At 37.0% G+C, this 27,842-nt stretch overlaps 2 protein-coding genes across 5 annotated transcripts in view; both read left to right on the plus strand.

Moving 5' to 3' along the window:
• Positions 1-27,842, plus strand: part of LOC108879949 (deoxynucleoside triphosphate triphosphohydrolase SAMHD1-like) — a 50,208-nt gene that overhangs the window by 4,997 nt on the left and 17,369 nt on the right. Inside the window, exons 7-26 of one of the 4 annotated variants that reach the window (XR_007812654.1) lie at positions 926-996; positions 1,455-1,613; positions 1,719-1,819; positions 2,004-2,112; positions 2,215-2,306; positions 2,460-2,575; positions 6,252-6,439; positions 7,490-7,564; positions 7,713-7,817; positions 7,942-8,058; positions 8,315-8,392; positions 8,557-8,637; positions 8,783-8,908; positions 9,028-9,102; positions 9,223-9,303; positions 9,430-9,549; positions 9,813-9,890; positions 10,023-10,127; positions 10,244-10,361; positions 10,827-10,981. Coding sequence is in view for 3 of the 4 variants with exons in the window: in XM_018671393.2 (XP_018526909.2) it covers positions 926-996; positions 1,455-1,613; positions 1,719-1,819; positions 2,004-2,112; positions 2,215-2,306; positions 2,460-2,575; positions 6,252-6,439; positions 7,490-7,564; positions 7,713-7,817; positions 7,942-8,058; positions 8,315-8,392; positions 8,557-8,637; positions 8,783-8,908; positions 9,028-9,102; positions 9,223-9,303; positions 9,430-9,549; positions 9,813-9,890; positions 10,023-10,127; positions 10,244-10,361; positions 10,827-10,840 (2,009 nt within the window). In the remaining variant the exon portion in view is untranslated. Of the gene's footprint in view, positions 1-925; positions 997-1,454; positions 1,614-1,718; positions 1,820-2,003; positions 2,113-2,214; positions 2,307-2,459; positions 2,576-6,251; positions 6,440-7,489; positions 7,565-7,712; positions 7,818-7,941; positions 8,059-8,314; positions 8,393-8,556; positions 8,638-8,782; positions 8,909-9,027; positions 9,103-9,222; positions 9,304-9,429; positions 9,550-9,812; positions 9,891-10,022; positions 10,128-10,243; positions 10,362-10,826; positions 12,193-27,842 lie in introns of those variants that run through there. The other 3 variants (XM_018671393.2, XM_018671394.2, XM_018671396.2) reach the window with 3 other exon arrangements.
• LOC108879947 (deoxynucleoside triphosphate triphosphohydrolase SAMHD1) lies at positions 15,773-27,832 on the plus strand. The gene is made up of 14 exons (XM_051069287.1): positions 15,773-15,875; positions 16,073-16,139; positions 16,682-16,861; positions 17,098-17,213; positions 19,296-19,366; positions 19,986-20,144; positions 20,246-20,346; positions 20,513-20,621; positions 20,713-20,804; positions 20,955-21,070; positions 21,834-22,036; positions 22,401-22,450; positions 22,600-22,704; positions 26,410-27,832. Exons 1-12 carry the CDS (start codon positions 15,773-15,775, stop codon positions 22,425-22,427), a joined length of 1,344 nt encoding a protein of 447 aa, XP_050925244.1. The 3' UTR covers positions 22,428-22,450; positions 22,600-22,704; positions 26,410-27,832.

Genomic DNA, 27,842 nt, shown 5'->3' on the forward strand with positions numbered 1-27,842 from the left:
ATGGATAAGTGGAAGGCTACACTTGCAAAGAACTAGTTAATTTGACATGCCATACTTAAAGGTGGAATTTAAAGTCAGTCTTCCGAGAAAAGGGCAAGACTCGTTCAAAGGACCAGTGTGTAACATTTACAGGGATCTTCTGGCAGAAATGGAATATAGACATACCAAACCTAACAATGGCTCAATATATACATTTTTACACTGATGCTGCAGCTTGTGTGTGGAAGAGAAAGAAGACGAAAATGAATAGGAAGAGAGGAGAGAGTGGTTGCTGGAAAACTCATTTGACAGCCTAGTCAATACAGTGGTTGATGCCATTTTGTCACCTGGCAGCTACCACATACTCTCCGACGTACTTGGAAAGGGAGTGAGTTGCAATCTGTGTTCTCAAAGCTAGATGCCACTAAATCCAGTGCACTGGACCTTTAAATATACAGTAATGGCATACATTTTCATAGTATTCTTTGAAGGCATTTGCACTTGTTTATACACAAACTTCCTCATTCACTCCTTCACTACCTCAATAGTTTCCTCTATAATGTGCAATAAATTGGGATGTTGGACATTTATTAATTGAAGCTCATCACTGACAGGTATAAAGTCATTTTTTTCTGGTAATTCAGTTGAAATTTGTGCTACAATTGAATGACTGTTTTTGCCAATCCCAGATCTCTCAAAACAACAGATAAGACATTTAGGAAATGTGGAATTTGCATTTACAGCAAACAATAACAACAACAAATGGGAGCAGATTATAAAAGTCAAATGTGTAACAACAGAGGTTAGGAGTAGAAGCCTGTCTCTGCCATTGGCCTATTTTAAATAAAAAAGTCTAATAAGATATAATAACAAATGGCTCATTTTACTCTTTTTTAAAAAACTCTAGTTCACACACAGTGCTTTTCTATTAATTCTCCATATTTAGGACATGGGCCCTTTTCCCATCTGTTTGATCAAATGTTCATCCGCAAAGCACGTCCAGGTAAAAAGTGGGAGGTAAGCAACACTTAATTAATTAATTATTTATGGTATTACATTAAAAAAAATATGTCATATCAGAATGTTAAGGGAGGTTATCCTGACATCAATTATTAATGCTGAAGTAATGTCAACAGTATAATTCAAACCTCAAATCTTATTAATTGCACAGCACACTGCAATACATGAACCTGTGCTAGGTTCTCTAGCACGTTAGCCAGAGTTTGTGGTTAGACAGCATCTTTAAGGGCAGTGGGGAGAAGCAGGCAATATGCACTACAAGGCACATGGCCATCACGTAAGTTATAGCCACAGACCTGTCACCTGAAAAACATGAGAGATAAGACAAAAATTCACATTCTGTGTATCCTGACTCCATCCGAAAGATGAACTCTATTTGTATTTTCAGTTAGAAAATGTGATCATGTACATTCTCACATAAATATATTACTGTAATGAGTCTGTGTGTCTTGCAGCATGAGGAAGCTTCTCTAAAGATGTTTGAATACCTGCTGGATAAAAATGGCTTGAAGGACATAATGAAGGAGCAGTATGGCCTGGAGGATAAGGACCTGGTCTTCATCAAAGAGATGATTGGAGGACCTCAGAACACTAATGCAGCTCAAAGAGAGGAGGTACCAGTCAGTCCCACCTTTGTGAATTGTGCCAAATCATTCAGTATCATCAGTGCTACAGCAGCTAATGTTTAATGCCACTATTGTCATCTGTCATCTCCACAGTGGCCATATGAAGGTCGAGGACAGGACAAGTCCTTCCTCTATGAAATCGTGGCCAACAAAAGAAATGGCATTGATGTGGACAAGTTTGACTACTTTGCCAGGTGGGGTTTGTTTAACAACTACTGCAGAATAACTGACTCGCAAGAGTGATAAAATACTATGTTTTATTTCTCCTGACCAATTGTTATAATAATAATAATATGCAGCACACTCTGGGGTGATTTAATTAGTTTCAGGTAATAAGCTCATTTTCTCCACATATTTCCTCACTTCCTCTCTTCTCAGGGACTGCCACCACTTGGGCATCCAGAACAATTTTGACCATCGACGCTTCTTCCTGTTTGCCAGAGTGTGTGAGGTGGATGGGGTGAAACAAATCTGCTCTAGAGACAAGGTGACAGTTACTCCTCATTTTTCTTTGTTTTTAATCAGGTTTTAAACAACAATTTGTTTATCTGATTAGTTGTTGCTAACCTGTGGGCAATGGTCTCAACAGGAGGTGCACAATCTGTATGACATGTTCCATGCAAGGAGCTGTCTCCACAGAAAAGCCTACCAGCACCCTGTGAACAAGATCATAGAGCACATGTATGTACCTATGCTTCTTTGATGGTATTCTACAGCATTTAGTTTGGTCTTCTGTCTGATGTACCTCATTTCCACGACTTCATGCTTATTCTTTTGTATGGTATGCAGTAAAATACTCTCAAAATTGATCATATGTTGGTTGTGTTTGTCCAGGATTGTAGATGCCTTCTTAAAAGTTGATCCATACATACAGATTGAAGGAAAGGATAAGAAGATGTATAATCTCTCCACCGCCATTGATGACATGGAGGCCTACACCAAGCTGACAGGTCAGCAGATACCACTGTGTGCTGTTGGCTTGTGTTTGAATAACATTAAGACACAGGAATTAGTGGGCAGGTACCATTTGAGACATGTTTAAAACACTGTAAACTACTTACGTGCACATAAAGATGTTGTCTGTTAGACAGCCTCTAACAGTCATTGTACTGCAGCAGAAAACACACCATTTTCTGTAGTGTTACACCACAGATATCTATGGTATGACGTCTTGGGTTGAGCATAAGTCCAGCTTAACAGTATAGCAAGAGAAATTTTCTTTATCTTTAAGGCCTCTCTTTTCTGCTGTTCTAAGAAGTCAGCATCCTCACTATGATCTAAGTAGAAGACACATAAATAAAAACTGCCTTATTCGTGTCTTGTTGATAATGAAAAAGGTGACGTGAGACTGGCTTCGGTCAAATGTAGCTGCATGGCTGTTTAACTAAATGTCATAGCAGAAGTGATCATGAGCGAGTCAAGGGGCTACAAGACAGAGAAGACTGAATGCTATGGATGTGTTTAAGATAGAGACTACTGCTAGAAAGTTGAAAAAATGGATATAGACAAAACTGTGTAACAAAAGTACCTGTGCTGCTGTGCTTCAATTCAGATAAACTCAGTTCAATTTCATTTATATATAACACCAAATCACAACAGAAGTTATCTCAGGGCACTTTTCATATAGGGCAGGTCTATACCTTACTCTATAATTTCATATACAGAGACCCAACAATTCCCACAACGAGGAAGCACTTAGCAACGGTGTCAAAGAGAATTTTTTTAAAGAGCAAAACCGGGCTCAACAAATAGTGCACTGCCAAAGCAGCAGGTGGAAATACAATGCCTTAACACTGTTAAAGAAGAAATATGTTAATATCAAACATGTGATTTGTATCCTGAAACAGCTGAGGGTCTGAACAAGAAACAGGTCTCAGATGGAAAAGACAGAGGTAAAGTGCCAAATACTGTTTAAAGGTCATCCACTGATCAGAATGGCCCAGGTCTAAGTTGTGTGTGTAAACTGCACACAGACCAGAGAGAGTATTGAACACCTATTGTCCATCAGCTGTGTATAATCAGTTCCAGTAAGATTAGCCTGAGTGGGACTCTCATGTTACTGTAGAACTTGTGCTATTAAGTCAAAAAACGTAACTCCTATTGATAAAATCTTTTCACAACAATTGTCAGGAGATTTTTCTGTTGTTTCTGTTCTGACATATGTCAGGATTCTGCTCATGCTTTCATTGAGCAGAGGGTCCGCCACCACCACTGATGGCAGAACCAGAGGCTGCTGCTAACAGCATGCCTGGTGAGGTATCTGAGTGGATTGCAGGAATCCAAGTCTCACACAGTTCTGGGCTCTACATCCTATCCTTATTACATCACCAGAAACCTAATCCTCTTGTCTGAAACAAGCACTGCAAATGACTCACAGATGCAACAGTGAAGTCTCCGCACTATGCACAAAAGCTAGTGCAGTTTCTTTCCCTGTCAGGATATTGTGGAGTTGGTGTCCTGACAGGCTGGAATTTGTGCAGCCTGCACCACACACAATAATTCAGCATGATCAGACATGAATATTGCACTGTAAAACTACCGAAAAAACACCACACGTCTGCTCAAACTCGCTATCACCTACCAGTGCACATTGTGTAAAGTCAGAGTCAATGAAACCAACTCCCCTATGTTATAAAATATGACACAATGTTGAAAGAAAAAAGCGTTTTTAAAAGCTTTGCTGATACAGGCTGTTTTCAGCACACACACTATATGAAAGCACTGAAAACTTTGGGTAGTGATGCAGCCAGCCAAGTTTTTAATATGTAATTGTACTATCAACATTTTTTAATGGAACTGATACCAAATGATTAGCTTCTGAATACTGAGGTATTGATCCTACAGGATTGATCCACCCATCCCTATAGCCCACCAAACCAGTTGAAGCAAATCGCCAAGGAAACTCACACTAACAACTGACCAAGGAGGAAAATGGTGTAATCGAGATGATTCTGCTTTCTCATAGCTGCGGAAAAACAAACATCACATAAAACTATTCAATTCAATTCAATTTTATTTATATAGCGCCATATCACAACAAAAGTCATCTCAGGCACTTTTCATATAGAGACGATACTCTTTAAAATAGGTATTTACAGTGAGAGACCCAACAAATCCCAACGTTATCAAAACATTATCAAAGGAATGACATGCACAGAGACACAGCATCCGCAACATAACAGAGTAAAAACAAGAGTTAGTGGTTTCTGTTTTTGCAGAACTACAGTGATCAAAGACAGACCTGTAGATTTGTAGCTTAGCTAACAAAGAGGGTAACTTCACCTGACATAGCATTTCAAATTATGCATTAGTCCCACTGTGCTTGAAAACTTTTGTTTTCAGGTCTTCCTATATATAAAATCTTTCTCAAATGTTTTAAAGACAAATATCAAAATACAGAGCAAATGACAGAGAACTTACGTTGTGTGTTACGTGCAGAGCTAACAAGACGGTTTCTCAGAGATAGCAAAGTAGTTGCAGACAATGATACTCACAATTCTCCTCAGTCTACTTTGACTCTGCTCTGTAGTGTTAGAGCACACTGGAATTTGCATCTTTCTCACTCCCACTACCCTATTTATACCCTCCCACTCCCTGTGCACAAGCACAGACACCATGATTGGCTGGAATGGACCACACGAATCCACTTAATTTATATCCCAATGTAGAGACGCCAGATATTTTTCAGCACACTTTCAGAGGGGGTAACTAGCAAACTATGAGGAGATATTCCCTGAATTTGAATAAAATTGCATTACATCATACTGCTAACCCTACCTTTAAGTAGTCACACTGTGTCAAAGAGCACCGATTTGTTTACATTTTGATATATAAGTCATATGTGAGAAGCAAAAGATGTGGGAGTGACAATCTTAAAGATTTAAGAAAAAGCAGACAGTGAGGATAGAGGGCGAAATCATGCAGTTATGTCACCCGTTGCTCCCACATACAACCATTAGAAACTCAAAAACTGTCAGAAAACTGTCAGCTCAGCTGGAATAAGTGGCACCTCATCATAACAGGATAAAGTTAACATTTATTAATATGATTGATTGTGTTTTGTTTTTGTAAGAGCACAGTGTCCCTTAATGTCATACTCAGGGTACGCTCTCAATGCTTATTGTACACCTAAATGAGAAGGCTTCCGCCCTGTTTTGATATCAAGACATCTTCCCCTTGTGCATTTTATTTTCTCCATCTGTGACCCTTTTTTAATGTTCTCTTTTTTCTCTCTCTCTCTTTTTCCCATATATACTACAAAACCAGTGACTTCTTAAAAATTAAGTTTAAAAAATAAAAAGCATTGTGCTGAAGTTCCTGTACACTTCTAAAGTTGCAATGAGAGATAAATATACAAGCCAGATAGAACCAGCCTTTATTAAGCATGTTTAAATAAAATGTATTTTCAAATCATAAAAAATATATATATTTCATTTTAATTAGTGCAGAAGTAAGAGTAATTTAGAAGTAGAAGTAATTTAACATAGTTCTATTGTTTGTTTTGTGACTTGTGCCTCTTAGTTTACAATGTCAATTATTTATTTGTAAAACACTGAATTTATCACCTTGTCTTTGGTTTGTGTCAACTGACCTGTCTTCCACGGCTGTTCCTCTGTTTTTCTGTAGATCGAGTGTTTGAGGCAATACTCAGTCCTCCTTCTGGAATATATTTTTGCAGCCCACAGGAGAAAGAGATGATGCAAGTTGAAGAAAAACCAGAGGTGATAGAGGCAAGAAAGACCCTTCAGGGTATCATGACTCGAGACTTCTATAAGTATATGGGCAAAATGTCACAGAAACAGAAACCAAAAAAGGTGTGGACCTATTTCTTTGTGTGCCTGTATTGTATACATGTCTGCTTGACATATCAGTCATGATATCCAAATGTGATGTGTGTGCAGTAACACTGAATACTACAATTAGTTTTTAAAAATTATTTCTGATGATGATTATGTTATGCTCATTCTGTGGTTTAAAATTATATCTATCCATCTATCTATCTAACTTGTTTCAGTCATCTCTATCATTTTACTATGCTTATATATACAGTGGTCCTGGAATTCACATGAACTATAACAAATTCCTACCAGTAACATTGAGGGATGAATTAAAAGGATGTGACTGACTGAGAAAAATTCAAATGTCACAGCTGTAAACATTATCTTTTTTTGTTATCTCAGTATGGCTGACAAATCTTATTTTATGGTTGTGGTGTTTTCTAATGAAATATTGGTAAAAACAACAACAGTTATCGGAAAAATATTTTAATACAGCCAAATTCACAGTATAGTTGTTCCCAATTACATATTTTTCTGTTACTTTTGTCAGACAATGGAATGAGGAAGATATGGACAGGAGAATCCCCAGCTCCCCCTGTCCATATGTTGAAGTATCTTTGAACAATGAAGCCCAAATTGTTTGTAACTGGCAGGCCAATGCCTTGCATAGTAACTTTGTTGCTATAGATGTGTGAGCATAATAGTTGAATAGTAAAGCACCTTTTCTGTTAAAGCAGAAAACATGTAATGTACATATCATCACAAAGCTGCTGGACCAGTAAAATCATTATTTTATGACTGCAATTTCATCTGATAAAATCACCTTAAGTACAGAATGAGAGATCACACAGAAACATAGTTTTTACTGCTACAGACCCCAGCAATAACTGGTCAGGTTCATGTCATCATTTTGCAAAAGCTCCAATTTCACACATATATTTAAACATTCTTACAGTTTGGAAAAGTTCTGTTTAAAAAAAATACTGTTTAAGTGTGGACAGAGAGCCAAAAATTGAGAAAAAAGATGCAGTCTGTAATAGTAATAGCTGTTAATGTGAACATGTCCTTTTCTCCTCCCTCCCTCAGCAGGAGATTGACCAGTGGAAAGAGGAATTAGCTAAAGCCATCCCTGAGCTGAAAGCAGAACATTTTGAAGTTGTGGTAAGTTTTTAGGGTAATTATTTTCACTTCACTTTTCTTAAGATCTTAGGTTTTGTTGATTATCATTGATTTGGAAGATGTTTCCAAGCATCTGTTGTGGCATATTTTAGTTGTAAAAACAAGCTTATCTCTCACCCTTCTCTTGTAGGTCAGCCCTGTGGATTATGGAAAAAAAGAGAAAGACCCGATCAGCAAAGTGTATTTCTACAGCAAGACTGAGCATGACAAACCATTCAAGATCCCCAAAGGGAAGGTCAGAACTACATGACTACTGACAACAAAAAATATGTTTTATTTCTTTGTGTGAGCTGTTTTTTTTCTTTGTGTGTGTTTCTTCTTAGGGAAGCCTCTGTTACATCTTTATTATTTCCTGTCAGGTGTCCAGGCTTCTCCCAGAGCAATTTTCTGAGCACTTCATCAGGATTTACTCAAAGGAAAACATAACTAATCTGGAAGATGCCAGGAACTGTGTTGATCTGTGGTGCAAAGAAAAGGTAATATTTAGATTTAGTCTTAAATATATTACAGGTGCTATGTGAAGCCCTCAGGCTGGATGTTACTACATGGCAGTGATAGACTTAATAAAGTTACAAGCATTATAATGACAACATGAGCAGTGATGGAGAAATGTTACATTTTATCATAGCTCCGGGATCTGACCACAGTTGAGTTACTGTCTGATCTTGGATGGTAAAAAACCTCCAATTTCTTGTCCCTCTCATTCCTCACCATTTCTCCTCCCTCCCTCAGGAGATGATTTGCCAGTGGAAAGAGGAATTAGCTGAAGCCTTTCCTGATGGATTTACACCAGAGGACTTTAAAATTGAGGTAAGTTTTTAGTCTAATTACTTTGACTTCACTTTTTGTAAAAAATAGGGTTTTGTTGATTATCACAGGTTTGGAAAATGTTTCCAAACCTCTGTTGTAGCATAATTTAGTATATAATAAATAATAAAGTATAAACAAGCTCATCTCTCATCTTTCTCTTTTAGGTCATTCATGATGCCAACAGCAAAGTGGATTTCTACATCAGGTCAAAGCCTGACGAACCACTCAATGTCCCCAAGGACAGGGTCAGAACTAAAGCAATGACAACAAAAATTTTAATCTTTTAATTTTTCCTTTGCCTGAGCTGCTTGTTCGTTGTATGCATTTCCTCTTAAGGAGGCCTCTCTTACACCTTTATTCTCAAATGCACACTGCTGTTATTCTTGTCAGGTGTCCTGGCTTATCCCAGTGGACTTTCCTGAGCTCTCCATTAGGGTTTACTTGGAGAATAATAAAACAAGTCTGGAGGCTGCCAAGGATGCCAAGAGGCACATTGACCTATGGTGCACAAAAAAGGTAATATTTAGTCTGTTAAATATAGTATATGTAGGTACCATGTGGAGCCCTGAGGCTGGATGTTCTATCAAATCTTCTCTTATCCCTCTCACTTCTCACCATTTCTTTTCCTTGAGAAGATGATTCGCCAGTGGAAAGAGGAATTAGCTGAAGCCATTCCTGACAGGTTGACACCAGAGGACTTTGAAGTTGTGGTAAGTGATTACTTTCACTTTTCTTCAAATATTGAGTTTTATTGGTTATCTTTGATTTTGAAGATGTTGTAGCATAATTTACTTGTAAAAACAAGCTTTTCTCCTATCGTTCTCTTTTAGGTCACTGATGATACCAACAGCAAAGTGGTTTTCTACAGCATGTCAAACCCTGACAAACCACTCAACATCCACAATGACGGGGTCAGAGCTAAAACAATTTAATTCTTCCTTTCCCTGAGCTGTTTGTTCCTTGTCTGTATTTATTTTGTATAGGAAGCATCTGTTACATCTTTATTCTCAAATGTATGCTGCCGTTAATCTTGTCAGGTGTCCAGTCATATCACACAGCACTTTCCTAAGCTCCTTATCAAGGTTTATTTTAAGAATGATGATGACACAACTCGGGAGGATGCCAAGGAGCACTTTGAACTGTGGTGCAAAAAAAAGGTAACACTGAGATGTAGTCTGTTAAATATAGTATAGGTACTATGTGGAGCCATCAGGCTGGAAGTCCTATTAAATGACAGTGATAGACTTTATTAAGTTAGCATTACGATGGGAACATGAACAGTGAAGGAGCAATGTAACAATTCATCACAGCTTCAGGATCTGACTGCAGGTCTGATACTCTGCGATGGTTATAAAAAAATAAATAAAATAAAAAAACTTGTGTACCTGTCACACCTCACCCTTTCACCTCCCTCCTTCAGGAGATAATTCACCAGTGGAAAGAGGAATTAGCTAAAGCCTTTCCTGATGAGTTTACACCAGAGGACTTTGAAGTTGTGGTAAATTTTTAGTCTGATTACTTTCACTTCAGTTTTTTAAAATCTTGGATTTTGTTGATTATCATGTTTTGTTTTTGTTTCCAAACCTCTGTTGTGGCATAATTTACTAATATCTCTCACCTTCTCTTTTAGGTTAGTACTGTGGATTCAAAGAAGAGAAATGAGGATGACAAAAGTCAAGTGTATTTCTACAGCAAAACTGAGCCTCACAAATCATTCAACATCCACAGAGACAAAGTCAGAGCAAAAGCAGTTACAACAAATGAGCTGTTTATTTCTTGTGTGTATTTCTTCATAAGGAAGCCTCTGTTACATGTTTCTTCTCAAATGTATGCTGCTGTTATTCTTGTCAGGTCTCCTGGCTTATCCCAGAGCACTTCTCTAAGCATTTCATCAGGGTTTACTTGAAGAATAACAAAACCAGTCTGGAGGATGTTAAGAATCAAGTTAATCAGTGGTGCAAAAGAAAAGGTAATATTTAAAAATAGTATAGGTACTATGTGGAGCCATCAGGCTGGAAGTCCTATTAAATGACAGTAATAGACTTAGATTAAGTTAGCATTACGATGGGAACATGAACAGTGAAGGAGCAATGTAACAATTCATCACAGCTCCAGGATCTGACTGCAGGTCTGTTACTTGTTGATCTTGGCTTGTAGTTAGTTCAGTCTGGGGCTGAAGCTAATGATTATTTTCAACATCAATTAATATGCTGATAAGTTTCTTGATTAATCAGCTAATTAGTTGGTCTACACGTGTAAGAAAACAGGGAAAAAAGAACTTATAACTACTTCATAAAACCAAGTCAATTTACAATCACATAAGACAAAGAAAACTGTGATCAGCTCCAGCACAGTCTATTGTCCTGCTTCTAGATACACTCTGTACTGCTCTTGCACTGATGTGTTTGTCTGTGTTGTCTTTATTTACATACAGGAGGGAAACCCTGATGAAAATGTGGAAGATGTGGAAGATGTAGCTCCAAACTGAAAAAAGCAAATACTCTCTGGTTCTTGCATTGGTTCTATATGATTGAAAATTATTAAAAATGAGATGAGAGTATAAATGAGAGTGGGTTGTTACATATTAAGGTCCTGTACTCAGACTTTCTCAAGTGCTGCCCAATATTATACACATATTTATATGTATACATCTTCAGCTTTGTTTTAGACTACTGTCTCCATCTGCAGCTGTACATGTCACATTTTAAACTGATTCACTCTTTTATACCATGTGTGTGCTAAAAGCACATCTTCATGACACAGCACGTTCCAGGGCTTTGTTTCATTGGGCCGTCAGTTCTATTTATGCCTCTTCATCTTTGCATAACTGAGCTTTCAAAAGAGGTAACTCAAATCTGCAAACAAAAGTACAACTGTGTGACTGTAAAGTAATAAAGCTCTACCTACATGTGTGATGGAGTCTAACATTTAAAGTGAACGTTTAATTTGTGGTTTGGGAGATTTTTTAATATTTAGTCGTATTTGCTTTTATTGTTAATTGTCTGAGTTAACATGGAAATCTGAATAGATATTACTTGAGTTTGAATGATTTTGATCAGAGGTTGTTTTGGTGATTGTTTTATTTTACTGTATCTTTGTTCATTTACAACATTTATTGTTACTTAGTCACTTTCATTTTTTATTTGTTTTTGAATCAGTTTTATTGGTGACATTTTATTTCAACTTGTTTTGCTCTGAATACATATACCTTTTGAAATCAGCTCAATCAATGAGAAATAAGAATTCAATAATTATGATTATGATTACATTATATATATATATATATATATATATATATATATAGTATGTGTCTTTCTTCGATGTAACCACCTCATGAAAATGGTTAAGGCAAAGTTTGGGTATCATGTTTTGCTCATTGTGTGAAAATTCATTATATTTTTAGTATGTAATGGGACTGTAAAGGGAAACCTGCCTAAGGTTAATAGAACCCTTCAATTTTAATCATATCAAGATAGTCTGATAATAGATTGTTTCTATTCTATTTGAAATAAATACCTATTTGTTGTGTCTTTGTGCAGTTAAACTTGTCCAACACCAGAGGGAATCATATACTTGTTTTCTGCAGTAGCCCAGGAATGGAGACAGAGTTCAACTATAGAAATAACTTTAATTGTTATGACACAATATATAAAGTAGTCCTGAAATAAATATTTTCTCTTACCTTGAGCCACAGTATTTTTTGGTATTTTTAATTTGTGCAAAAGAGGGACTTCAAGTATATGAAGACCCAAAATGTACAATATTGCATAAATAAAAAAGAAATTAGTGGCCACACATAATTATTGCATAAATATCTACTGCCTTAATTTTCATGAGTCTTGAAATACTGAGAAAAACAGTATCTCTGTTTCATCTGTAGGTCACCAGTGAGTAAATGGACTGTACTTATATAGCACTTTTCTAGTCTTTTCAACCACTCAAAGTGCTTCACACTACAGATCACATTCACCCCATTCACACACACATTCATACAGCACTTGTTCTATAAATTAGTGCTTTCTAACACATACACACACATTCACACACTGATGACACATTGGAGGCAATTTGGGGTTCAGTATCTTGCCCAAGGAGCCGTGAATCGAACCACCGACCTTCTGATTGGTGGGCGACTGCTCTACCTCCTGAGCCACAGCCGCCCCCAGTGAGAACAGTAAACATGTTTAATTAATTAAAAAGAAATTAAACAAAATGCTTTGTTAGCCAAGTAATATTAGCTATGTAGTTAAACAACAAATAGCTCCACTGTGTTAGATCAGAGCAGAAGTAACTGTAGTAAACTGCAGGCACACTGACTGCAGTTTACTACAGTTATCCCTTTCATAGTTAACCATAATATTAATTTGACCACAGCCCATTAGGAAGTTCAAATCAATTAGAATTTATTTACTTTGACAGAAAATCCATCTTCTTAATTGATGTGGTTTATTGTAATTGTTTTCCCATACTTTTGAAGGGGGACCTCATGATTTCTAAAGACTGTTTGATTGCTTTAAAAAAGCTGTGCCCTATCTGTGATGCAGTAAAATGTTTATTTCTCACCAAAATGCAATGTAAAGTGATTTCAGTATGTTTTGGAGCCATTTGAAGAGTTTAAATCATATTTTCATATTTTAATTATCACAACAATATCATTTATCACAATTATTTTAGCCAGAATAATTGTGACATGAAACTTTCATCACCAAATAACCACAGAGAAGTAAATAAGGTTAATTAAACATTTGTTGTAGTTTTGTTAATATACATCAATATCACATCTCTCTTGTGCAGTTCTCTTAAAATTCAAATAAGATTTATTAGCATGAATGTTAAAGTTGCATTATTGCCAAAGCAAAATTCCAAACTACCGAATATGTATCATATCTCACCCAGACAGATAAATGGAAGGAACACAGATTTTTAAAAAGGGAAAGAGAAGAGCATAAATTGTAGTAAAGAGCAATGGAATGTGACAGGTGAATGAACCTTCACAACCACATAACCAGGATTCTGCCTCTATGGAAAAATAAGAATGAGGAAGACTGCAGTATGAAATGTAGAAAAACCAGTTCACTGATCATTCAAGAGAAATAGGAGTGGTTTTTACTGGCACTGTTTTGGTTCATAAACAGACTAGGTGTGACAGGGTTTTTTGTTGTTTTGTACATCCAGGTTTTTAATTACCCTAGGTTAATTTCAGCGGTTTCCAAGGATCCTGCACAATACAGCAAAACCCCAATTCTGCTGAGCTGAAACCAAGGGACTCTTGAGTCACTTTAGCTCCAAAGAGGAGTGAAGTGGCTCCATAATCCTAGTCTTTCTCAAACTCAAACCCCATCGCTACTGTGGAGCCTCAAAAGGCGGATGAATAGAAACAGGGAAGGTGTTTTGGTGCAGGTGGAATTTTTTGGTCAGGCTGACCAACTGTCTAGCAGCATCTGATTTCACACCAGGCACAAAAATATGCCAGAACTCAGTGTTATGTGTTTATTTTATTTCCATCTATCCCACACAACAATAATCATGAGCCGAATGTAAGATATCAGGACAATAAGTAGCTGTAGCAACAACTTGGAATAGACTACTCTAATTATTCTGACAAGACACCTTAGGAAAGGTCCACTTCACATAACGAATACAGTATTTACAACCAAAGGAATAATATGTAATTGCATCCTATGAAACAGTCACTTCAAAGGGAGTGGACAAAGTTAAGCTTTTCATCTGTCTCTCTGTCAAAGAAATAACAAGAAATTCATTGTTTTCTCTCATGAAGAACTACAAAATACCCATCAAACTACTAATGTAACACAGAATACAACACAGAATACGACAGGCTCCAAATTTTTTATTAAACCCAGTTTCTATCAGAACCTAAATGTTCAGAGGTGTGACAGTACACTCCCTAAAACAGAGCAGCTCATAGTCACAGTGTTAAAATAGCATATCACTAACGCAAACAAAGAAACATGGGATTATAATCTGAACAGCCTTGGGGAAAAACAAAACTGCTCCAAATCTAGTTGATCCTGAATAAGCTACGGCACTGGCTCATGCAAAGTAACATACAAGAGTTAAACAAAACTGTACTGTACTACTAAAAGATTATTGCAATTAAGATATGCAAAAATGAAACAAGGAAACAGACAATAGCAATGCTGCTGATGGTGCTTCCAATGTGAAAGTGGGTGGAGCTTGAGCAGGTTTTTAAAAGTCAGTAAACATACAGGTGCCACACAGGTGCCAGAAATCAGGGGATAAGAGCAGCGCTGCACATGACAGTATGTACCCACAATGAAATAAAGACATCAGATAACATTAGACAGGGAGATAACTTTGAAAGATGTTATCTTATTAACAATTGTGTAACAGGTCAAGTGGCTACATCATCATCTGAACAAGAAATATTTTGGGTGACACAGGAAGCTTAATAATCAGGAGAAACTGTGTGTGTTTCACATTATTGTTTAGTTGTTATTCGTTGACAAAAAATGTCATACATTTTGTTATAGTTGTTTTCAAATGTTGCATTTTATCTTTCATCTCTTTTTCATCATGAAAAACTGGTCATCAATGAATATTTTGTGTCTTAGTTTTCATTGATGAAATTATTGTGTGCACTGCATGCATGTAGGCTAGCTTTCCTGTGGCTGCCACCATACTGGAAGTCTTAGATTTTATCAATGAACTTGAAAGTTCTCAGCGAAGTCTGCATCTATGTATATTTTATCCTCCATCAGAGTCTCCTTAAGGTTCCTGAATCCTTTGGCCCTGATCAGACCTGGCATTAACATGCATCTTGGGTGATCCAATCACAAGTGGACAGCTCTAAGTAGGTCAGTTCGCACCTGGTATTGGAGTGCATCTCCACATGCATTTCGAGTGACCACTTGTGATCAGATCTCACGTTATTGTTCAATATGCCATTAACATGCACATCATTATATTTCCGAAGACCAAATGTGTTGTTGTTTTAAATTAGCGGCAGCAATTCACCTTTCTCTGCTTAGTCTGAATTAAAAAGAAATTAAAAGAAGAAACCAAAACAATACAGACTGGGTCTATTCCTTGGCGTGGTTCAGGCAAACCAAATCATCCAAGATGTCTGATGCACTCTTAATATATCTCTAGGGGCTTTTTGCAATTTTCAGACATCACAGACAAAGCCAGCTTATGCTATCTGAGCACCAATTGACTGAGTACAAATGACTGTGTACTTCCACTTATACAGTGGACACCAGTTGAGTAGCTGCCCTTTAGTGTAGCTCAAGACACAGTTGTACCGCAATAGGATCTGAACTGTATTAACTGTGACTACCCTGCAACCACATGGCAGGAAGACGCTGTACTCGTTCGACGTCAGATTCAACCTCTACAATGTCTCAGACAATATTGTCACTGGAGTTGCCATCAGACCACAAGGAATGGGGAGTGGACAAGTTGTGTCAGTTCCTCCAAAAATTGCCAGAAACATTTAAAGGTCAGTTTTCAGGTTTAGTAGATTAAATTGATGGTTAGTGTTCAGCTCCTGGCTGGCCTAAATAAACATGCCAGTTTAACTCAAGACATTCCCCGTGTTTCTGTGTTGGGAAGCATAAACGCTAATATCAATGCTACTTGCCATTATAAATACCATGTGTAACAGGACTGCTATTAACCGTTTCCTCTTTTATTCAGAAAAAGGAATTGATGGCGTCAAGCTGCAAAAACTCAAAGATGCTGAACAGAGGGAAATGAGCATTAGGTGAGTGGCTCCCTCTGTTAAACCAAGTTGTAATGTACAAAGCAAATTCCTTGAAGTGGTCACAATAATTTGGTGCAACAACAACCTGACTGTATTTCTTTTTACTAACTTTTAACTAACTGCACTTTCACACTGTTTTCTCTTCAACTCACTCCCTAATATTGTTTTTCCTTCTTTTTTTTTGTGACTTGGTGAACATCTGATAACCCGGTGCAGAATCAGTAAACAACAAGAACAAGGCAAGGTAATATAAAATGTACCTAACCATAGAGCATACTACATATTCATGGCAGGAGAGATAAGACAGACTAAACAGAGGAAAGATGAAGAGTAAACAATAACAGTTGCAAAATAAGCAACAAGGGAGTGTATAAGATACAAGGGTCAGTAAATGAACCTTCAAAACCACACAATCAGGACTGTTAAAAATTAATTAAGATTACAGAATGAAATGAAGCAAGACTAGTTCTCTGAAGTCACAAGACAAATTAGGCTGTTTTACCAGTACTATAATAATAATTGAACTGGGTGTGTCTAAATGTTTGCTCTGTCTTCTGCCAGGTGTTTAATGATCCCATCCACGGTCATGTGGAGTTACACCCACTTCTCGTCAGAATCATAGACACACCTCAGTTCCAGAGGCTACGAAACATCAAGCAGCTCGGAGGGACCTACTTTGTTTATCCTGGAGCATCCCACAACCGCTTTGAACACTCGATTGGGTATGTCTATATGTTTTAAGACAGACACAGCTATGTGTCAGTCACAGTTTAAAGGGGTTAAAGGGAAGACCGAAGATGAATAAAACATTTTAAAAAGTAAACACACTGCATTCATCAGCAGAGAAAAATAAAAGTTCAGCATTTGAGTCTGCAGCAGTGTATTCAAAAGCAATTGTGGAATGAGTTTTGAGGTTGTGTGTGTGTGTGTGTGTGTGTGTGTGTGTGCGGTGGTATAGGGTGGCGTACTTAGCAGGAGAGTTTGCACAAGCTCTGAGAACAAGGCAGCCTGAACTCAACATCACTGACAGAGACGTCCTTTGTGTGAAAATTGCAGGACTTTGCCATGACCTGGGTGAGTGATATACAACTGTCCATTATTAAATGTGATAGGTTTAAAAAGGTGATTGCTGGGTGTAAATTACTCTAAAAATGAAACTATCCAACTGTCAAGTAAAAGCTGGTGATGATACTCACAGTGCAGCTTTGAGTATGTTGTGTTGTGAAAATGTACACCCATCCTTAATTTATCAAAACAACAGATAAACACTGAGGAAAAGTTTAGTTTGCATTAATGTAGCAACATCAAGCCCCATCAAATCTGTGATCAGGCTATCACAGATTTGATGAGAGAGAGGTAAATGAACATGTACCAGGAACCACACTAAGGTAAAAGTAAGGTCACGAAAAATGATTGCCTGAACCTCCCCTTCACTCCTGCTTCCCCATCATTCAGTGAAAATGAGATATAGAAATAGAAAAACTTATCCTCACAAACCAGACCACCTATTAACACTTCAGAGGATGTTTGAGAAACTCAGTGGTCAGCTGACCAGTTCAGAAGATCAACTCTAATGGACACAAAGCCATACTGACAGCAAGAATACATTCAACCCAACACACTTCATCTCTAAGCACTCTTGGTTAAGTTAAACTTAACCTCCAACAAATCCACACTTTGTAATAAACAGTAAAGCAACTAACATATTGTACTGTACAACTACAAAACAACCAGCAAATTACTGTTTGATTAAATATGTCTCGATGAATAACCAAACACAATAACCCTTTAGAAATAACAAACTCTCTTTTACTTAAGATAAACAAAATAAATTAAGATCTAGTCTTCTAAAAATGTAAAGTTTCCTTTCCCCCCAGTAAATAAATACATTTCAAATTCACCCCACAATTCACCGAGCACACACACACACATATACACGAGCCGGCATAAATCAAATTAAAATAAAGTCCCAGTTGCAGGCCTAATGCGGAACTCGGGAGCAGTGAAGCCCAAAACTATTTGAAAGTTTCACACAAACAGCATCAAAATAAGTGTGGTACCTTAATTGTGACTTCTGAGTCCAGGCTGCAGCTTTCACATGTCTCTCGGTCTCCGGGGAAGAACAAGGCAGCAACCAGGTGTCCAAACATGGCGTGGTCTCTGCAGGTGATACCAGTCTCCGGTGAAGAGCAGGTGTATAGTTTCGCCCTCATAGTCCAATTCACTTTGAGCACTGACTTGATACCTTTTAGCACTGTCTGATAAATCTTCAAGGTTTCCACGTCGGAAAACAGTGAACAAAAGCATAAGCTGTTTTAGACATACAGCGGCTAAAAGTCCATTCAGTTTGCAAATGAATCCTGACAAAATACACTTAGTAGGCTAAAGCGCTAGCATAAACGTTTCAAACTAATACACAGAGGTGAACACCTGTACAGGTTCCGAGTAACAGTATTTCCAGTTGTTCCCGAAAATATGTAATCTGGACTGTCGAGCAGATACACACTGTCCTGCATAAAAGTTCACATATACTTCTCCATCGCGATTTTGTCAGCAGGGACCTCTAAAAGTTACCCACGCTCTCGTTTCCTCTTTGTCTGTTCTCGCACATCTCAGCCAATCAATTACCAATATTGCCCTTATTCTCAAATACCACTTCCTCCTACAATCATGAACTCTTCACAGTAAAACAGAATATTTATAACTTTACACCTGTACCTTTGATTTATTGCAACGTACCTTTTTATATCTTTTATGAACTTTTTTCTTATGCATTTTTAATACAAGGTATGTTTTTTTTTTTTTTTACCTGGTTACATCAATAAACCATATATACATATTTAGACCCAGTCATTGTGTGTCTTTCTTTACAATGAAGAACATGATCCCTTAAATTGGAAGTTATGACTTCAGATATGTTTGTAAAATTCAAATGATTTCTCTCTAGAAAGACAGTGGTGCCCTATAATGAGAACTGATTTGATATTCTAAATTATGTTTGCATGTTTGCCACAGAGGCTAAAAGTAAAAGCCTGTCTCTTCCACTGGCTTGTTTCCAATAAAACTTGTCTGATAAGACATGATCACAATTAGCTCATTTTACAGTTCACACACAGTCATGATTAAGTGATTTGGTATTTATTTCCCTATATTTAGGACACAGGCCTTTTTCCCATCTGCTTGATGGAATGTTCATCCCCAAAGCTTGTCCAGGTAAAAAATGGAAGGTAAGAAACAATTATTATTACAAACTATTTCTGTTGTCTGTGAAATATGACATAATAACCAACCACAAAAATGAACAAATAAAATCACACCCAGGAGCTTCATAAAGGAAGCTAATCAATAAGATACATTATTAGCAAAGATGCTGGTGTTTAGTTGTCAAGGTGGCAACAAAAAGAATAATGTAATTGAGTGCGAGCTTTATTTGGGAGCCAAATGATGATCATATAACCATCATTATTTACATTATTAGATATTATTTTTAAAATGACATCTCCAGCAGACATGTAAATTACTTCTGTAATAAATGTCAACAGTATCATTTAAACACCAAACCAAAACATGCACAAGATGTACATGAACATACATGAACAGTGGTTTAGAGGCTGCAGGGAGAAGTAGGACCTATGCATTATAAGACACATGATCATTATGTAAGTTATGGCCACAGATCTGTTGCCTGGAAAACATGAGAGATAAGACAAGAATTCACATTCTGTGTATCCTGTCATGTTTTGGAAAAGATAAGTAGCTTCTCCTACTGAAATCATTGTACTTTCACTTAGAAAATGTGATCATGTACATTCTCACATTAATATATTAATATCTTATATCTCATAGCATGAGGAAGCTTCTCTAAAGATGTTTGATCACCTGGTGAAATGTAATGACCTGGAGCCGGTGATGAAGCAGTACAGCCTTGTGCTGCCTCAGGACCTGTTCTTCATCAAAGAGATGATTGGAGGACCTCAGAACACTAATGCAGGTCAAGGAGAGGAGGTATTGGTCAATCCTGTGTGAACTGTATCAAATCATTCAGTATCATCAGTGGTACAGCAGTTAATGTTTAATGCCACTATTGTCATCTGTCATCTCCACAGTGGCCATATGAAGGTCGAGGAAAGGACAAGTCCTTCCTCTATGAAATTGTGGCCAACAAAAGAAATGGCATTGATGTGGACAAGTTTGACTACTTTGCCAGGTGGAGTTTGTTAAAAAGCTACTGTAGCATAATTCACTTTGAAGAGTGATGAAGTACTATGTATTATTTCCCCTGAACAAGCAGCACTCACTGGGGTGATTTAATTAGTTTCAGGTAATTTCAGCTTATTTTTCTCCACATATTTCCTCACTTCCTCTCTTCTCAGGGACTGCCACCATTTGGGCATCCAGAACAATTTTGACCATCGACGCTTCTTCCTGTTTGCCAGAGTGTGTGAGGTGGATGGGGTGAAACAAATCTGCTCTAGAGACAAGGTGGTGACAGTTTGATTGTTTAAATCAGATTTTAAAAAGCAACCATTTATCTGATTAGTTGTTGCTAACCTGTGGGCAATGGTTTCAACAGGAGGTGCACAATCTGTATGACATGTTCCATGCAAGGAGTTTTCTCCACAGAAAAGCCTACCAGCACCCTGTGAACAAGATCATAGAGCACATGTATGTACCTACCTCTCCTCTGTTGGTTACAACATTTAGCTTGACCCCCTGTCTGATGGAGCTCATTTCCATTGCTTCCTGTTTACTCTTTTGTATGGTATTCAGCAAAATATTCTCAAAACTGATAATACATTGTGTTTCTTTATCCAGGATTGCAGATGCCTTCTTAAAAGCAGATCCATACATCCAGATTGAAGGTTCAGGGGGGAACATGTATAATCTCTCCACCGCCATTGATGACATGGAGACCTACACCAAGGTGACAGGTCAGCAGATACCACTGTGTGCTGTTAGCCCATGTTTGAAGAACATTAGAGAGGAAGCAGTGAGCAGGATATACAAAAATGCAATATTTTTTCAGCAATCTTCAGTTATTTTAGAAGAGGGTGCTGGTCTGTTTTATGTATATGGACCAAATTAAATTACAATTACAAAAGTACTGTAGCTGCTCTTGTTGGTCTTTAACTGTAACTTGAACTTTACTGAAATCACAAAGGTTTCAGTGTATTATAGCAGCTGCTTTAATGGAATTTGTCTGAGAATGAAAGCTGTGTATGTAATATATTCTAGATGTTGGTGTGCTATAAATCCATACACATCACTTCAACACCTGGAGAACTTTGAGGCTTGACACATTTTACCTGTCTAGTTACAGTTAATAAGTTATGATTGGACATTTGCTAGTTGGTGGAGATGTTTAGCAAATCATCAACTATGAATAGAGGCAATGTGCTGGAGTTTCAAAGGTATCTCTTTTTGTTTGTTTTTTTTAATCACACATTAAATTAAAAATGACCGATCAGATCCTGCAAATTTGTAAGGTTGCACTGAGTGATAGACATGCCAGATTGACTGTGCTTCTAATGTATTAATTGTATTTTGTTATATATATATATATATATATATATATATGCCTCTGAGTTCACAATGTCAATTATTTATTTGTGAAACACTGAATGAATTTGTCATCTTGTCTTTGCTTGCCTCAGCTGACCTGTCCTCCACTCTGTTTCTCTGTTTTTCCTGTAGATCGAGTGTTTGAACTAATACTCACTCCTCCTTCTCAAATATATGTTACCGACCCAGAGCAGTCTGACAGTGTGAAGCAAATTCTCATCAGAGCTGGAGGACAAACAGAGCTGGCAGAGGCGAGGAGGATTCTCAAGAGGATCATAGCTCGAGACTTTTATAAGTGTCTGGGAAAAATGCAATGGAAACAGAAACCCACCGAGGTATTCATGACTGTCTTTGTGTCTGTACTGCATTACACGGCTGTTTGACATGGTGACATCTGACTGTGGTGTGTGCAACATAACACTGAATACTTCAATCACATTGTGGAAAATGTTATGGCCATGCTGTGGTTGAAAACTGTGTGTATGTTACCTGTTTCAGTCGTCTCTATCATTTTATTTTAGTTGTTTGTGTATTGAGCCTGGATTTCACATGAATTATAACAAATTCCTTTTAGCAAAAAAGAAGCATTTTAATGTTATTGGCTAAATGTGGACATGTTCTTACTGTGTGATATCAGGTGGTATTAATCCACAATCTCTTGTCCCTCTCATTCCTCACCCTTTCTCCTCCCACCCTCAGGAGGAGATTGACCAGTGGACAGTTTGACACCAGAGGACTTTGAAGTTGTGGTATGTTTTTAGTCTATTTACTTTCACTTCACTTTTCTTAAAATCTAAGGTTTTGTTGATTATCATTGATTTGGAAGATGTTTCCAGACTCTGACTATGGCATAATACACATAATATACATAAGCGTATCTCTTATCGTTCTCTTTTAGGTTTGTGCTGTGGATTACAGGATGAAAGAGAAGGACCCGATCAGCAAAGTGTATTTCTACAGCAAGTTTGAGCCTGACAAACCATTCAAGATCCCCAAAGAACAGGTCAGAACTAAACCAATGACAAAAAATGACAATGACTTTCCTTGCACGGGCTGTTTGTTCCTTGTGTGTAGGAAGCCTCTGTTGTATCTCTATTCTCACATGTATGCTGATGTTATTCTCGTCAGGTGTCCAGGCTTCTTCCAGAGCACTTTTCTGAGCACTACATCAGGATTTACTTGAAGAATGTGGAAAAGAGTTGGGAGGATGTCAAGAGCCACTTTGAGCAGTGGCGCACAAACAAACTTTTCAGTACTTAAGGTAACATTTAGTTCTAGTCTGTGTGACACTGTATACTATATGAAGCCCTCGGGCTGAAAGTTCTATTAAATGACAAAACTTATGAGTGATAAGTTTTATCAAGTTAAGAGCATTAGGATGAGAACCTGAGCAGTGAAGGAGCAAAGTTACATCTTATCAGAGCTCCAGGATCTGACTGCAGGTCTGTTACTCTCTGATCTTGGATTTGAAGTTAGTTCAGTCTATGGCTGAAGCTTATGATTATTTTCAGTATCAATTAATCTGCTGATTTTTTCTTGATTAAACAACTAATCAGTCCATAGATGTAAACAAATAAAATAAAATAACAGAAAATACCTATAACTTCCTCTTAAAGCCAAGTCAATTTACTGTCACATAAGACATAGAAAAATCAGCTCCAGTGCAGTCTGGTTTCTTGCTTCAGTAATTATGAACTACAGCTCTCACCAGACACACTCTGTACTGCTCTTGTTGATACTAATGTGACTGTTGGTGTTGTCTTTATTTATATACAGGATGGAGGCCCAGAGTCAGCTGATGGGGAAAACAACCGAACAATTAATATGAAGATGTAGCTCAAAACTGAAAAGTAAACCACAATTATTACATATTAACACAGTGTAATCAGGTTTTCTGAAGCCCTGTTCAATATTATACATATTTTTGTTAAACTTTGATAATTTGAATCATCTTTGTTTTAGGCTACTGTTTCCATCTGCAGCTGAATATATCACATTTTAAACTGAATCACTGTTTTATATGATGCGTGTACTAAAAGCATGTCCTTATGTAAATCTGGGGAACTCATGGGGAACAAAATCCATAGTCTTCTTTCTGTGTAAAAATATATCCTAAGTTCACCAGAAAATAATATGAGGCTCCAACAGTCTGTCCTCCAAATTGGTAGCACTAAACTGGAGGGTAATAAAAGTACAACACCATATAAAGGTTTCTGTAAGGTTCCACATCCATTTTTCCCCCTCTCAAGTTACACTGCTCATCTATTGTTTCCCAGTTTGGCTAGACAACTTGTAGAACATCTGAAAATCGGAAACAGCATCAAGAAGTTGTGCCAATTTCACAGAATAAGGCAAAGTCATACAAAATGAACTTAACCATACATCAGAAATTAAAGAGGAGACAGAAATAGAGTGTGAAAGATTCCAGGGTCTGTGAATGAACCTTCACAACCACATAACCAGGACTGTGAGTCTTTGGATCTCCCTTATGAAGTCCATTATCAAACAAAAGAGATTTGGCAGGCTGGACAAAATGAGAATGAGGAAGACTGCAGTATGAAATGTAGAAAAACTAGTTCACTGATCACTCAGGAAAAGTGAAAGTATTTTTAATTGCACTCTTTTGTTTCATAATTACACTAGGTGTGCTAAGTTTTGTTTATTGTTCCTCTAGGTACTTTATTATTACACCTCCTACAAGAACATTTTTGTATTGTTATACTTAATCTCTCTTAGAATTTCTTTGTTCTCACTGTTGACTGCACCTAAATAGTTTAGTTTTTTTAGTTTTTTTGCTGAGAGCCTCAAAGGCTTTTATTTAAACCTAACTTTCTATTAAAGCCTTAATATGTTCAGAGGTATGCTGATACACTGATACAACATGTATACACACTTCAGATACAACATGTATTTATGTGTAAACATTTACATTACTTTTCACTACGTATTAGAATGTTATACTTTCTGTATTGGAACAAAATATTGCCAGTGAATTTAATTCAGGCAGCATTTACATTTCCTCCTGAAAAAATTAGGTGATGCAAATATATACAGTATATAACAGTAAATTCTGGGAAACAGGGTTGGGAGTCAAGATAAAAATTAGAAGGAGGTATTTACTTTCTTTCAAGATTTGTTTTCTGAACTTGTATTTTGAAATACTTTCCTTTTTTTGTTGTTTTGTCTATTGAAATTCTGTGTTTTCAGTTTAGTTTGTGATTGTTTGGTTGTTGATTTTTTTTTTAAATGTTTGTTTTCCAATCACAGTAGACCTCCACTATAAGAGGAGTGACCAGTCTAATGTGTTGGGTCATGACATAAAATGCTGGGTAAACTCTGAGTGTCTTTTGTGCAAGTCTGCCCTGATCGGCTGTATTAACAATGTCATATAACATTATTGGTGTGACTATCCTGCAATTACATGACAGGAACATCCCATAAACGACAGATGGAGTTGCCATCAGACCATTAGGAATGGAGAGTGAAAGAGTTGCGTGACCACCTCCAAGACCAATTTAAAGGTCAGTTTTCTGGTTCTGTAGTTTAAATTGATGGTTAGTGTTCAGCTCCTGGCTGGCCTAAATAAATATTCAGTTCAATTCAGTTTTATTTTATTTATATAGCACGGAATCACAACAAAAGTCATCTCAAGGAAAATGTATTATTATATTAATATGCCAGTTTAACTCAGGATATTCCCCATGTTTAGGTGTTGGGAAGAATAAAAGCTAATATCAAGGTTATTTGTCATAACAACAGGACAGCCATTAACTGTTTCCTCTTTTATATAGAGAAAGGAATTGGTGGCATCGAGCTGCAAATACTCACTGGTGACAAACAAAGGGAAATGGGCATTAGGTGAGTGGCTTCCTCTGTGAAACCAGGTTACAATTCTAGACAATTAGAACAATTATGGACAGAAGAAAGTATGTACAAAGCAAATTCCTATGAGTTCCTATTTATCTGACTGTGGTGTGTGTAACATAACACTGAATACTTCAATCACATTGTGGAAAATGTTATGGCCATGCTGTGGTTGAAAATTGTGTGTATGTTACCTGTTTCAGTCGTCTCTATCATTCTATTTTAGTTGTATACTATACTATAACAAATTCCTTTTAGCAAAAAAGAAGCATTTTAATGTTATTGGCTAAATGTGGACATGTTCTTACTGTATGATATCAGGTGGTATTAATCCACAATCTCTTGTCCCTCTCATTCCTCACCCTTTCTCCTCACCCTTTCTCCTCCCTCCCTCAGGAGGAGATTGACCAGTGGACAGGTTGACACCAGAGGACTTTGAAGTTGTGGTATGTTTTTAGTCTATTTACTTTCACTTCACTTTTCTTAAAATCTAAGGGTTTGTTGATTATCATTGATTTGGAAGATGTTTCCAGACTCTGACTCTGACTCTATGGCATAATACACATAATATACATAAGCGTATCTCTTATCGTTCTCTTTTAGGTTCGTGCTGTGGATTACGGGATGAAAGAGAAGGACCCGATCAGCAAAGTGTATTTCTACAGCAAGTTTGAGCCTGACAAACCATTCAAGATCCCCAAAGAACAGGTCAGAACTAAACCAATGGAAAACATGAGAAGAGTTTTTTCTAATTCTTTCCTTGCATGGGCTGTTTGTTCCTTGTGTGTAGGAAGCCTCTGTTGTATCTCTATTCTCACGTGTATGCTGATGTTATTCTTGCCAGCCTTCTTCCAGAGCACTTTTCTGAGGATTTACTTGAAGAATGATGAAAAGAGTTGGGAGGATGTCAAGAGCCACTTTGAGCAGTGGTGCACAAACAAACACTTTTCAATACTTAATGTAACATTTAGTTCTAGTCTGTGTGACACTGTATACTATATGAAGCCCTCAGGCTGAAAGTTCTATTAAATGACAGTGATAAGTTTTATTAAGTTAGGATGAGAACATGAGCAGTGAAGTTATTTACATACAGGAGGGAAACCCAGAACTCATCAGTGGGGAAAATCACTAGAACAACGAAGATGCAGCTCCAAACTGAAAAAAGAAAACAAACTCTCTGATACTCATTGATTCTATATGATTGTAAGTGATTAAAAATGAGAGTGAACTGTTACTTAATAAGGCCCTGCACTCTGGTTTTCTGAAGCCCTGTTCAATATTATACATATTTTTGAGACTACTGTCTCCATCTGCAGCTGAATATGTCACATTTTAAACTGAATCACTCTTTTATACCATGTGTGCACTAAAAGCATGTCCTTATGTAAATCTGTAGAGGACAATCATCACAGTTACTTAAAGCATCACTGTCTGAAATTGACATAACATGTTCCAGGGCTTTGTTTTATTCGACTCAGTCCCATCCATGCTTCTTCATCTTTGTATAACTGCAAACAAATCTGCAAGTTCAACTATGTATTTCTTACAATGGTTACAGGCTGTACAGCACTACCAACATGTGTGATGGAGTCTGACATTTAAAGTGAACATTTAACTTGTGGTTTTGGGGATTTTTAAATATTTAGTTGTATTTGCTTTTATTGTTTGTGTGAGTTAACATGGAAATCTGATTAGAAATAACTCTGAATGATTTTTGATCAGAGGTTGTTTTGGTGATTGTGTTATTTTACTGTATCTTTGTTCATTTATTGTTACTTAGTCACTTTCATTTTTTATTTGTTTTTGAATCTGTTTTATTGGTGACATTTAACTTCATGTTGTTGTTTTTCTTTGAATTCTTATACCTTGAGCTCAATTACTATTATGATTACATTATATATCACAATATATGTCATTATATAGGTCAACTTATATGTTGCTTTCTTCAATGCAACCATCTTCATAACAAAGTAAAACAAAGTTTAGGTATCATGTTTTGCTCATTGTGTGAAAATTCATTATATTCTAAATATGAAATGGGACTGCAAATGGAAACCTAACAAAGGTTAGTAGAACCTTTGAACTTGAATCCTATTGAGACAGTTTGATAGTTTGATGCTCTGTGTCTCTGTCTTTATCTCTTTGTTGTGTGTCCTGGTGCAGTTCAACTTGTCTAGCACCAAATACATAATCATATGCCTAAATGCAGAGGCTCCACAAGCAATAGAACAAAGGAGAGTGAATGTTGCAAGGGTCAGTGAATAAACTGTCATAACC

Source organism: Lates calcarifer, unplaced genomic scaffold (assembly GCF_001640805.2).
Source record: "Lates calcarifer isolate ASB-BC8 unplaced genomic scaffold, TLL_Latcal_v3 _unitig_801_quiver_828, whole genome shotgun sequence".
NCBI classification, from domain to species: Eukaryota; Metazoa; Chordata; class Actinopteri; family Centropomidae; genus Lates; species Lates calcarifer.